This window comes from Falco peregrinus, chromosome 6, assembly GCF_023634155.1.
Source record: "Falco peregrinus isolate bFalPer1 chromosome 6, bFalPer1.pri, whole genome shotgun sequence".
NCBI classification, from domain to species: domain Eukaryota; kingdom Metazoa; phylum Chordata; class Aves; order Falconiformes; family Falconidae; genus Falco; species Falco peregrinus.
In genome coordinates, this window is record NC_073726.1 from 36,338,016 (window position 1) to 36,351,343 (window position 13,328).

The window sequence follows — 13,328 nt, forward strand, 5'->3', positions numbered from 1 at the left end:
GTAAAATGGTGCCGGCCATGCTTTCCCCACGGTATTCCTCCATGGTAGTCCTAGTTCAGCATTATACAAGGGAGAAGGACTGCACAATGTAGAGAATGCCACCAGTCCAGTGGTGTCAAGATGAGTTCCACCTCCCCAAACACAGGAGAGTGAAGGCTGAGCAGATACGGGAGTGAGAATCATTCCTAGAGTTTCTGTATTTCCACACTGAAATGGACAAAAATCTGGGCATGTACATCACCCACCATGTATGGCGGGGCTGCATCATGATTTAACCCCAGTAGGCAGCTAAACACCACCCAGCCACTTGCTCACTCTCCCCCGGTGGGATGGGGTAGAGAACCAAAAGTGAGAAAACTTGTGGGCTGGGATAAGGACAGTTTAACAGCTAAAGCAAAAGCTGTGCACACAAGCAAAGCAAAATAAGGAATTCATGTGCTACTGCCCATCGGCAGGCAGGTGTTCTGCCATTTCGAGAAAGCAGGGCTCCACCACGCATAATGGTTACTTGCAAGATGAACACCATAACTCCAAATGTTCCCCCTCTTTCCTCCATTTCCCTCCAGCTTTTATTGCTGAGCACATCTTACAGTCTGGGGTATCCCTTTGGTCAGCTGGGGTCAGCTGTCCTGGCTGTGTCCCCTTTCCAGCTTCTTGTGAATCCCCAACCTACTCACTGGCAGGGCAGTCTGCGAAGCAGAAAAGGCCTTAGAATCACAGAAGGGTTTGGGTTGGAAGGGACCTTGAAGATCACCTAGTTCCAACCCCCTGCCACGGGCAGGGACACCTTCCACCAGACCAGCTGCTCAAAAGCCCCATCCAGCCTGGCCTGGAACACTTCCAGGGATGGGGCAGCCACAGCTTCTCTGGGCAACCTGCTCCAGTGCCTCACCACCCTCATAGTGGGCAATTTCTTCCTTGTATCTAATCTAAATCGACCCTCTTCCAGTTTAAAGCCATTACCCCGCGTCCTATCACTACATGCCCTTGTAAGAAGTCCCTCTCCAGCTTTCCTTTAAGCCCGCTTTAGGTACTGCAAGGCAGCTGTAAGATCTCCCCGGAGCCTTCTCTTCTGCAGGCTGAACAACCCCAGCTCTCTCAGCCTGTCTTCAGAGGAGAGGTGCTCCAGCCTCTGATCACGTTTGTAGCCCTCCTCTGGACTCGCTCCAACATGTCCACATCCTTCTTATGTTGGGGGCCCCAGAGCTGAATGCAGTACTCCAGGTGGGGTCTCACGAGAGTGGAGTAGAGGGGGAGCATCATCTCCCTTGACCTGCTGGTCATGCTTCTTCTGATGCAGCCCAGGATACGTCTGGCTGTGTAAGCACCTTTCAGCTGTTCACCCCCGATGCTGTGTAAGCACCCTTCAGCAGTAACTAACACATCCCTGTGTTTTCAACCCTGTTTTCAGCACAAATCCAGAACACAGCCCCATACAAGCTACTCAGAAGAAAATTAACTCTGTCCCAGCCAAAACCAGTACAGGCTGAGACCCTTAGGCTTGCTGAACCTGCCATACATGCACAGTACAGCCAGTCAGCACATGCCTGATGGTCCAACATATCCTGAAAACATTATCCAGGGGGAAGGAGAATTAAAATATTTTCCTGGTTGACTCTCCCCAGACACAAAACCCATAATGCAGGTACAGGCCAAATAATTCCATTGGGTATCGTCTCTTGCACTTTTGGACCTGGTATATGTGAAATCTCTGGCAAATAGCAAAGTTTTGCTTTTCTAACTAGACTAACTTCCAGACAGAAAATCAGGGCATGTTCAGGGATGCTCAGGGTTCTGCTACACTGGCCCCCTGATCCACTAATTTATTCAGTGGTAACCCCAATGTAATTCATGTCATGAAGGGACAGAAGTCACCTAATCCCTATTTAAAATTATTAAAACACCACTGTTAATATGTCATCCCATTTTACAACAAGTCTTTCAGCACATTGTCATCCACAGATTTTCTCAGGAGCCTGAAGACTCTTTACGTAGTTTTTTCAATGCCACGTATTAAATTTCCACCGCTTCCTCCCTAGCTTTCACCAAGGTGGATTTTCATTACCTTGGACATGTTAGAACACAGTCTTTGTACAGCAACTTGTCATCTTAAATCTGAATAACACCTTCGAGAGTACCTTACTAAGAAAGGATGACAGGACTAAAGAACTAGTTGAAAATTCTTGAATGGGCAAAGTAACGTGTGATAAAAATCACCACAATCTTTTCCACAAGGAAAACAGTTGCTATCCCACATGCACCTCACTTCAGACTCTAATCACAGGCAGTTTTTTGATGACAGGGAACACTGGGACCTTATATTCTCCTACCGCAGCGCTCTGTGCCACTGCAGTAACACACGGAAGAGTACTTCAACTCAGAACAGTGGGATGAAGCCAGCTGGGTCTAGAAAGGTACAATTTCTGTTCATAATGCACATGCATTATAATCTGTGACCAGATAACACTTCTTAGGAATCACTCTCAAGTATGGACCATAAAAAACTAAAGGCACAAACTTCTGATGCTTTTGGATCCAGAGTTCCAAGTCCAATTCATTTTTGCAATATTACCAAACATATGGTCTACACCATAAATAATTCCCAGGGAAAAAAAAAACAAAACAAAACAAAACAAAGCCCTTACATGATTAAGGTTAAAGCACCGAGTCATTTAAGGCAAAAAAGCCCCTATGGACATTGCAGTTAACCCCAAATGAAGCACATACATCTAAAAGCAATCAGTGAGAAGGTCATCCTTAAAGAAAACCCTGAAATAGTGACAAAAGAAATGCCAAATGCCAAATGAAGGCACAGAAACAGATTAAACTCTACCATCACATTGTCAGGCAATAAATATATAATTAAGACACATTGGTGTTTACAAAGACTGTGGTCAGCTCTTTTTGAGAAATTAGTTTTTCTCCCTAATGTTTCCCTTTCACTGCTAATAACAAATTTAATTCAGAGTAACATTGCTCCAATGTAACTTTTATATTATAAATCTTTAAAAGCCTGCAGTCTCTCCATTATATTTCCTTTCTCTTCTCTACACAAAATAAATGATTTTTCTAACCACACCCCACAACATTGTTTATACTGTACTTGGTTGCTACATCTGTTTTCCTTCTGTCTGAGCAACCAATGTGAAATTTCATTCAAATAGCTTTAACTAAAAATTTATTTCCTAAATATAAACAAAAAGATTTGTCCCAGGCAAGTGTGTATCCATATGCATCTTAGAAAGCCATGCCAGCAAGACATTATTCTCAAATATTTCCATTCTTCCACCGCACTAGCACAAATCACAACCACCAAGAAAAAAATAACCTGAATTTAGAAGTAAACAGTTCACTCTTGCTGTACAGTTTAAAAAAAAAAAAAAAAGCGCTAGCTGAAACATTTCTCATTCAAACAGCAGCAGCATCGTTAGATCACACAATTGGAATGGTAATGATGATACTGCTTTCTGAAATGGAAATACTTACACAGACCCCTAAACTGACCTGTTGTTCCCCAACTTAGAGCACTTAGAGGGCATATACACAGTGCTAAGTTTCTCAAAGTTGTGTTTGGTTTTGGTTTTGTTAGTGAAAAAAAAATAGATTTATATCTAAATAAAGGGCAGCAGATACTAGAAGAAGGTATATGCCTGTAGGACAGAAGCAGGTCTCCCGACTGCAAATAACATTGTATTATCTTACCATCTTCTGAGGACTGGAATGTATCCCAGCTCAGCAGAGCTCCTGCCCTTTTGTTCTTGTCTGCTATATGTACAATATCATATAACTTCACTATGATCAATGGGATTATTTTATTTACACACCATATACTCCATTGTCTCATGTCCTTTTAGAAACAGTTCCTGGAAATGAAGGGCTAGAGTTGTTGTCAAACACTTTATTTGTCCCTTTTTTTTTAATTTAAAAGTGAAACAAACAAGAAATCGCCATACAACTCAGCAAGAGGTTTAAAAAAAATATCCAGGGCCATTCACAAGTCTCTTTCATATCAAGAGCTTCCTTGTCTTCTCCCCAAAGAACAGAATGATCAGCAACATTTCAGTTACACTGCCGATAAAAATAGAAGTAGTAATCAGTAAAAAACATTCCAGCAAAATAAGGATCTGTCGAGCAGCCTGCAAAACCCTGCAGAAGAAAAATAAAGGAGATTCATATAGGATCTTCTCTCAGTTCAAACGCTATTTGTCTTTTGCTGTGTTGCCATTTGAAAAGGCTTACCGGTGCAGCTACACGGAAGTAGTACGCACTGTCATACAATTTAGCTACAGGGAGACTCCAAATATGCTGACGTCCCTAGATGATAAATGAGAGAGAGAGATTAGATAACCTCATTTCACATTAAATCGGAAAGAAGGTTAGGCTCTGGGAACATTTCATTGACAAATGCAGTGCAAATTAATTATGGTAACAAGACTTGATCGCTATAGTCAGAGTACTTAAAGACAAAAGTGCTGACTTTAAACCCTGCAAATGTGGGTTTGCTCTGATCAGCCCTGCACAGGAACCGACAGACATCTGGCTCCCATGACACTCAGCTGGGCTCTGAATAACTGAACTCCCTCTCCAGTTTTTCCAAGCAAATCCCACAATAAACAGGGGTTGTTCCTGATGTGCCAGGTGGCCCGAGAGGTTTAAGGTGGAATAGTAGCAAATGGCAATTTTGCTGATTTTGAAACAGCAGCTTTAGTAGTCCTCAGAAGGCACTGAAAGTTCCTCTGCATACTCTAAAGATATGGGTAATGTCTTCACTCAGTATTTCAAAATTAGATGCAGACAAGACTTAATGCTATTTTTGATTGCAGTGACCTGCCATGTACAAATGAAATAATACATTTTTTATCTGAAAAGTTTATGCTTCATTGAATAAAATAAAATCCAGTCCTCACCTCTTTTTAATCTAATGATCCATGGTAACTCTTATTTCATCAGTTTCTAGTGTCTCAGCTCCTTCATCTTTCCCTCCTCCCTTCACTTTCTGACACATTCTCTCTGTTGGAGATGATATGTTCATGTGATACAACTTATGTGAGACTGCTGAGTCCAAATGATTGTTGTCCTGCTCTTTGGAAGGGAATAAGTCTTCCAGTGCCTAGCAAAATCCTCTTGAAAAAAACCCCTTAAACTCAGCAGCATTTCTATTCTGAGTCACATCAAACCTGAATGCTCACTGCTGCTGGAGGCTAGTTACCTTTAGTTTTTTCATGTCTTTCAGGTTGACCCAGGAAATCTCTTTGACCAGTTTTAGCAGTCAAGGGACATTTCTGCATCGCAAAACTCTCTGGGTCTGACTTAATTTTAGTTCTGTTGGAATTATGGCAGACAGGTCAAAACTCGGACAGTTCTGGCTTTTTGATGGCTTTGCAGCAGTTGCAGAGAAGCCTGCAACTTTTTGCAAAGACATTTGAAAAGTTGATCAGAAAGTCAGCTTAAAGGCAGGGGTATCCCAACTGCTCTAACTGACAAAGCACCAAAAAAAGTCACTTAAAATCAATTAAGAACATACAATGTATAGCACCATAGATCAGAAATCTAAAGAAGAATCTGAAATTACTTCCAACTTCTGGAGGGTCTTTCCTGCAATGTCTTCAGAAATGCTACTATTCTTGCTTCTACCTTTCCTACCATTTTAGCCAGAATAAACATTTCCAAGCAATACAGACAAATCGAGGCCTTGAAAGAGTCTTATATTTCCAGAGAATGTGAAGGGAGTTTAAGGCCTTCATCAATTTACTGGAGATGATCAAAAGTTTGCAAGATCCAGTCTCTTAATATTTTTTTACTGGAAAAAGCTTACATGTTTTTACAGCTTTTTTTCCCATTAAGGAAATCCATTTATTGGTAAACTCCTGTTTACACAGGAATAAAGGGGAATATGACCATTGTTTCCAGTGAATTCAAGACTTAAAAAGTGAAATTCATTACCCATAAGACAATAATGGAAGCATAGAGTAAGTAAAAGTTTGAAGGACTCTGTCTCCTAAGGCCCTGGGTGATAAGTACTTCCATTTCTCAAGTATCTCTGGAGATATGATGAGTTATAGTGCTGAGTTAGGCTGAAGCAGATTCAAAACTGTCCTTGCGGAGAGTCACTAGATAGATCTTTATAACACTCAGCAGAAAACTGACCCCCACAAAAACACTGCACTTCATTATGGTCATGCCAAAGCCAGCTATGACTGGCAGACTCAAAGTACCATTTAGATTTCTACTATCTTAATCAAAATCAGAATTTTGTAGCCATTAATTTTATAAAAATTATGCCAACAAGCCAAAGTAATGCTGCAAAAATCTTACCTGTGTGGTGTCTAGGAAATCCTTCCTACTGTTTTGGATTGAAGAAAAATGGGAGCAATAATTTCCAAATGTGACTTTGCAGAGAAATATAATTAATGGTTCTGTGGTGCTTCAAGAAACAGAGAAAAACAAGGATCTATCCCATTCCTCTTAAATAGAAGAACAATATACATGAATACTATATATATATATATATATATATATATATATAGGGAGGGAAATCCGAAGAATTGAATTGCAGGGAAATAAAGCAGAGGAGCTCACTTCACTGGCTGATATGGAGAGAAACCTAAGTCACCAACCTCTAACCTGGTCCCATTTCCTTCCACGAATGAAGGATGTTTTACATTTGGAAATCCGCATCATCTTTACAGTTGTTAAGATAAATGTAGAAATGTACACTAAACTTCCTCAAGCCTTAAGCACATTCATACCAGAAGCTATATACAACTTTTTATAAAAATTAATGGTCATGACATTCTTGAGTTGCATGGCTTCCACCATGCATAGGCATAATATACCTATGCCAGAGGGCACCTGGGCATCTAAAGACATTTATCAATTTTATGGAAGACAAACTCATAACAAGCCTTAAAACTGGGACCTATCTAAGTAACTCCCGTTTGCCGCTGTACACATGCAAATAGATCATTAAAAAGAAGTAAAAATATCCTAGACTTTGTCTGGGAAAGCAATGGTAAAAACAGAATTTCATTCAGAATTCTTCAACAGCAAGGACCTTGTGGTCATACCTTCTCCAAATTATCCCTAGAGAGAGTTTCCAGCACTTCCTAGCTTACCAGATGGCTTTTCTGAGAAGAGTATAAACAAACAAAAATGGCTTGGAGATCCAAAGTAAGTCACATATGGCAATGCAATGGCTAGCAGAAAAAATGAAAGCAGAAGGTGGAGAAAAGGTGACGTGAATATTTACAGTTTAAGCTGTGGGGAACAATGAAGCACCCCCCACCAACAAGGTATTATAAGAAACATCAATTTTAAACATGTAATTCATAAATGGCACGTTCTCTGTCCTAGACGTGCTGTAAGTAGTGTGTGTTGGTTTAACTTGATTTTATTCAGCAGGCATACAGGTTTTCCAAATTTTTGAAGTATTCACAGTATCTTACAGTATTTGGACACACCAGTAACCCAGGTATGTTTGGACTTCCAAAGTGTTTTGAGTTTTTTTTTAATTTTGTGTCTTTGTTTAGTGAAAGTATATAGAAAAGGTACATAGTGAAAATCCCCCTCCCCGCAAAACACAAACCAATATCCAAAACAAATTCAGTAACTGCTTCAGTGAAACTGAGTGTCATGTTTAATCCCTACATGGGAGGGCTGTCATATTAGATTATAATGGTATACACTAAAAAACAAATTTTTAGTGGCTGTAGAAAATGAGCAGGCTTCAGGAGTACTGTTACACCTCCTTTTATCTGAAAAAGACAGATGTTTACAAGGATAACATTCAAGATCAAAAGACTGGACCTAAAGACTACCCATAACTTCACAGAGCCCTTTCTTGGAGAGACTGGAGTCATTAAGTGTCACCAGGCAGTGTCTGGCAGCTGTTCTGGGTATCACTGGCCTTCTCAGAGAAGAGCCCTAAAAGAAAGGGCTTGTTACTTCTGGGAGAACACAATGGAGCTAGGCTTTTACTTGAGGAGAAAACATCTGCTGAGAGGAGTAAGTCTGCTGCTTATTCCTGCTGTAAGTCACAATTTTATGCATTACCAGAGGTTCCTGCACAAGTATTCCCTTTCACAGGGTTTGGCACAACTGGCCAAAAAAGGTGTTCTCTGGCGTTAGTTATGTATGTTCCTTAATAACATTTCCCTATATTAAAAAAAAAAAAATCAAATCTCTAGGCCAAAGGCCACAATCCTGCTAATATATGAGCACATGTCTACTGAAATGATTATTAAACTGAACCTTAAGGTTACTGGATTTTAATATCTGCATCAATGGGTGAAATTGTCATTGGGCTGAAAGTGGTAGTGGGTCTATGCTACAGGAAAGGATCCACTCAGAAGTCTACATCAAGAACTGTTGTGCATAGATTTGTCCTACTCCTCTGAATAGGGACAAATTCATGCCACAATAGAAATCAGGCAAGAACTATTATCCAAAAAATGACCCACTGTCTTCTTATGTATGTATTACCATTAGTTGTACTTACTTTATTTCCAGTGAGATTTCTACATCCATGGGTGTGTATTTGTTAACAGGAATAACATAGCTGTAATTTCCAGACCTGAAAAACATGGCATTAATACACATAGGATTTTGAGATGGACACTATCTTTGCAAAAACATGGAAATTGCATTTAAATTTATAAAGAAAAAATAATAAAAGCTAGAAAAAACTCCTGCGTGCTAGAGGAAACTACGTTGAGAAGGAGCCAGCCAGGTAGCTATGACATGTTAATGGTATTTTATTCCACCACAATAAAGCATAATAAAACAATTTACCTACCTGCACTGTAGATTTTTACCACAATAACGACTGTCAATGCTTTGCTGAGTTTCCAAAATCTGTATGGAACTGATTGTTGTATCAATCCCTAAAAATATTAAGAATAATGTTTTATTCTTGATTATTTCAGAAATCTTAGATAGGAGCATAATAAAATTGCAGTTAATAGAGCTGCATCCACTCCCTTGCTTCCAGTACAGGAGTTGCTGCAGGTCTAGATTAGCACTCAGTAAAAAGCCTCTGGATGATTACTTTCACTCTGCCATTACAGGGGAGATAAGATTCTTGTTTGATTCACAGGGACAAATATCCTAGCCACCTAATATTGTGATATTTTCTTTGGGGCAGATGCTGAAGGCTATTTTGATGGCAGTCCAAGTAGAATACGAATTGTTTATCTTGCTGTACTAGAAGCCATGCTCATGCAAGTAACCATTAATCTGAAAAACATTATCTTTGCTGAGAGAAATAATTTTGAATGCAACAAAACTTGTTGCTAATCCTATGTGCAGGAAAACTACCGAACTCTAATGAATGTTATAATGTCTTCAAAAAATGTTGTCTCGAACTTGAAAAATTTAAGTTTTGTAATATTCTACATACATGATGAAGAGTATAGCCACGATGGCGTGGCTCTTCCCCAAGGCAGATTAGTCCTGTGGGGAGTTAGGCAGCAAGAACCAGTGTGCTAACACAGCAGCACAGCTTCTGCTTTCACAGCTGGCCTAGGAATCACTGCACTGAGCTGCATCCTGAAGAGCGTATTTCTTCTGGATGCACCTACAGCACCTAGTCAGTGCAGGTCCATCATTAGGACCTGCAGCATCTCAGATTCCTAAACCAGTCCACTCCAGTCTGAACTGTGGAGGGGCTGAACAGGTTTAATCCCCTTGAGTGGACCTAGGCACACCCTGCCAACGGTCTGGGGAAGGCCAAGGTGTGGAGGGAGTGTGTAAGCCATCAGCAGATAGCCAGACTCCAGCTGTTGCCTACAGCATCAAGCTGCTGACAAATTTTGAGTCTTGCAGTGTGGTGCAGAAAGCCCATGGAGGACCTGGTTCAACAGGCCCAAGCCTGCTCTTCACATTGCATGGAGGACACGGGTTTTGTGTTTCTGTTCCTCTGTTCTACAGCAACAGATGATTATAGGCTGACCTGTGCTGTGATTGTAAAACATCTGTGTGGTATATATACTTAACTGTCAGCATGCAAACATCCACAGGTATGCTTAAGGCACAGAGGGAAATTGAGCATGTTCATCTCAAAGAACTAGTACAGAAGAACATTTCCCTATTACACAACATCTCATTACAACATGTATCATAGTAATGCCACAGAGGACCTTTCCTGAGGTGTGTAGCCATGTAAAAAAAAAAAAAAAAGAAAAGAAAAAAAAAAATCAGAAGTGGAATGATTTTTCTCCGATCATCCCTGGGGCATACCCAAGCAGAACCTGTGTTCTATTCCTCACATGGCCTCAGGTAGCAACATGCTTTAAGTGTATGCCAGTGTATAGATGTTTTATCATCCAAATATTGCCTAATGTTTAATGAAATATTTATAAAAAAACCCAAACCTTAAACCAGAGCATCCACATAAACAGAAAAGACAAGGCATAATCCTGCTCATACTGAACGAATGCCAGAGCATGCCATCACCACATACGTAATCAGCAGATACTCATCTTTATGAAGAAGAATCAGTATTTTCAGCCCAGACTGGCTCTGACAGCAGTGTGCAGTCACTAAAAGGGGGGCCCTGAAATCAAGCCAAAAGTCTTGTGTCGAAGAACTTGATTTCATTTCCACTGATGCAGGCAGTGTCAGCATCCCAAGGCAGAGATGCCCCCTTTCAGCAGCTGACATTTTAATGCATTAGGCCAACTGAACCAAAACCCAAACACTTCCTTTACACTGTATCATGCATTTCCTGCACACAAATACTACACTCATATCCTTAAGCATTTTGCTGTATTGTTAGCAGTGTTGAGCACCCTACAAGATTTTAGCCCCTGTCAAGGAAAGTGTCACTTGTCATTTTATTGCATCTGAAACCAAGTTTAAGAACCCTCTAAAGAGGGCAGCCAGAACGTCTATAAAAAAAAATAAAAATTAATGAAGATGTAAGAATAAATTGGAATGACAAGAAAATTATAGTGAATCATAGGTATTTAACAGATTCCTGAGTGCTAATTCTCTATAATGATCAGTTATAAATGAAACTTGTCTAAATTCCAGCAGCAGAATTCCAAACCTAAATGTAGCTCTTCAAAGTTATACAAGTAAAATTTCAAGAGCTTTATAAAAAAATATGGGACTTACAGTCATTTCCAAGATCAGGTCTTCCATTAGATTTTTTGACTGGCTCTCGTTCAGGTAACATGTCACTTTTGTTTCCTATGAAAGGATGCAAGTACAAATGTCCCCAAGTTAGGCTTGCATAGTTGTAACAGCAAAATATGAATACAACACCAGAAGATCTTTTGTTAATTATCTCTTGGATAAAGGCATGCATATCCAAAAAGGAAACCTTTAAAATACAAATCACGTCTATTCAGAAGAAGATATATACAGTCAAAAGAAGTTTGTAGATAACAAGAAACAAGTTTTTGAAATTCTACAGGATTTCTAAAACATTTAAAAAAATAGCCTCATACAAAGAATTTCATCCCACACACAGAATATCACCAATTGTTATAATAGAGGGCCAAAGTGAAAATCAACATCCAGTCAGGCTCTTCAGCACAAATCAGATCATAAAGCCACATCTTTCTTACTAGTGAGAAAATGGCATTAGTAAGAATAGACATCTGCCATGCAAACATAGGCCAGGGGAATAACTTAGCTTTTTGAACATGAGATGTGAGACACTAAGGACTGACCCACATGAGACACAGTACTTCAGAGAGAGAAGGACAAGTAACCAAATTAAAGATATTAATACACAGCTCTAACAACACAATCACTATGTTCACTGATGTCACCTCTGTAATTTCAAACAAAGAACTAGATTGGGAAATATAAGGTGATTATTTTTTTATTATTATTCTACTAATCTTCTCAGCACTCTTCTAGAAAAGATCTTTTGAATAATCATCATATATTACAACCTGGGGAAGGCAAATGGCCCTTCAAGCCCATGGAAAACTGTTTAAAGATATTCCTGTGCTTTTACACTAATTGTCAGCCAATAATCTGTCCAGAGACATGTTACCAATAAACTGGCACTGAGAAATGTCGATCTTGCCTAAACTAACATGCTTCATCAAATACCGTTTCATCTGTGAAAAAATGGAATCATGTATTTCTAGAATACCAAATTGTTCCATTCCCATGTTTTCCAAAGGAAACATTCTGATGTCAAAATGACTGTTCAGAATAGAAGTCACCATTTCATTTTATAAAAAAATATTTACTAAAGGAAGGATCAAAAAGCATTATTTCATTGAGATTGAAACAAGATGGCTGGATTGACCTTACTGTTCTCTTATTCATTCCTGATTTTGGTTTTCATTGTAATATCGGAAAATAAGAAAATCCAGACTTTTCTCATGCTAGTAGACTAGGAGCACGGAACAACATTAACAACTGAAATTCAAGGGCCCAGAAGCAATGTAATACAAAATCATCTTTGGGATTTCCATCATTTTTGTGTTTTGTTATGAATTTGTAATACTGCTGCCAGTTACTCCTTGAATCCATTTTCTATTTATTTGTTCATCTTACAGATGTACCAGTTCTGTCAACTGAAGTGGTAACCGTTGCATTTAGTAGTCATCTGCTGTCCAATTTCTTTACACTGTTCCACACACCTAGAAAAATGGCTGCTGAACACATGTCATCAGTTATACATGTACAGTAGGTCTTGAGGCAGATCTAAAAATAGCCTATTCATTCTCTCATTCTCCGTTTTAATTTACAAAGTAGTTGTCACATCTTCCTTTCACTTTGTTCTGTTTTCTCTGAATAGTCTAGGTATGTTAGCAATGCATTAAATGTTCCCTGCCATTTCACATTTTCATTAAAAGAGAACTATTCTGTAGGAAAACTTGTATTGCCTGTTACAGGTAAAAGATTGCTCACTGAAAGAAGGATGTTCTCCCTGTAGATAAAACACTTCACCCATGCAAGTGTTGGCAGGAATATTTATTAAATATTTTGAATTACAAAACATTTAATACTGTGATTTATTCGCAATGATGGAAGAAAGCATTAAGTGAATATCAGAATTTTGCATAAAAAATAGGATAGAGACAGATTTACTTCACTAAGATTTCAACTATTTAAACTGAGTCAGCATCCAGTCTAGAAATGTACTTTTACTTGTTTTTTTACTCATCATAAAATTACCATTTCATTGTCCTTTAAGCTGATGTAATCCAAATGATATGTAGAAAACTGGACCCTGATGTTATTTTTATTTGGAGCTCAAGTTGCCAGTTAAGAACACCAGGAAACACCAAAAAACACCATAACAGTCTTCAACAAATTATGATAAACTTCCACTCTGTCACATACAGTAACTGAGGGCTTTC

General features: G+C 39.1%; 1 protein-coding gene across 1 annotated transcript in view; it reads right to left on the reverse strand.

Moving 5' to 3' along the window:
- Nucleotides 1-3,920: 3,920 nt before the first annotated feature.
- Nucleotides 3,921-13,328, reverse strand: part of MYRFL (myelin regulatory factor like) — a 41,594-nt gene continuing 32,186 nt past the window's right edge. Inside the window, 6 exon segments of the mRNA XM_027793473.2 lie at nucleotides 3,921-4,146; nucleotides 4,240-4,314; nucleotides 6,316-6,424; nucleotides 8,498-8,572; nucleotides 8,795-8,882; nucleotides 11,116-11,190. Of these exon segments, the coding sequence (XP_027649274.2) occupies nucleotides 4,060-4,146; nucleotides 4,240-4,314; nucleotides 6,316-6,424; nucleotides 8,498-8,572; nucleotides 8,795-8,882; nucleotides 11,116-11,190 (509 nt within the window). The 3' untranslated portion in view covers nucleotides 3,921-4,059.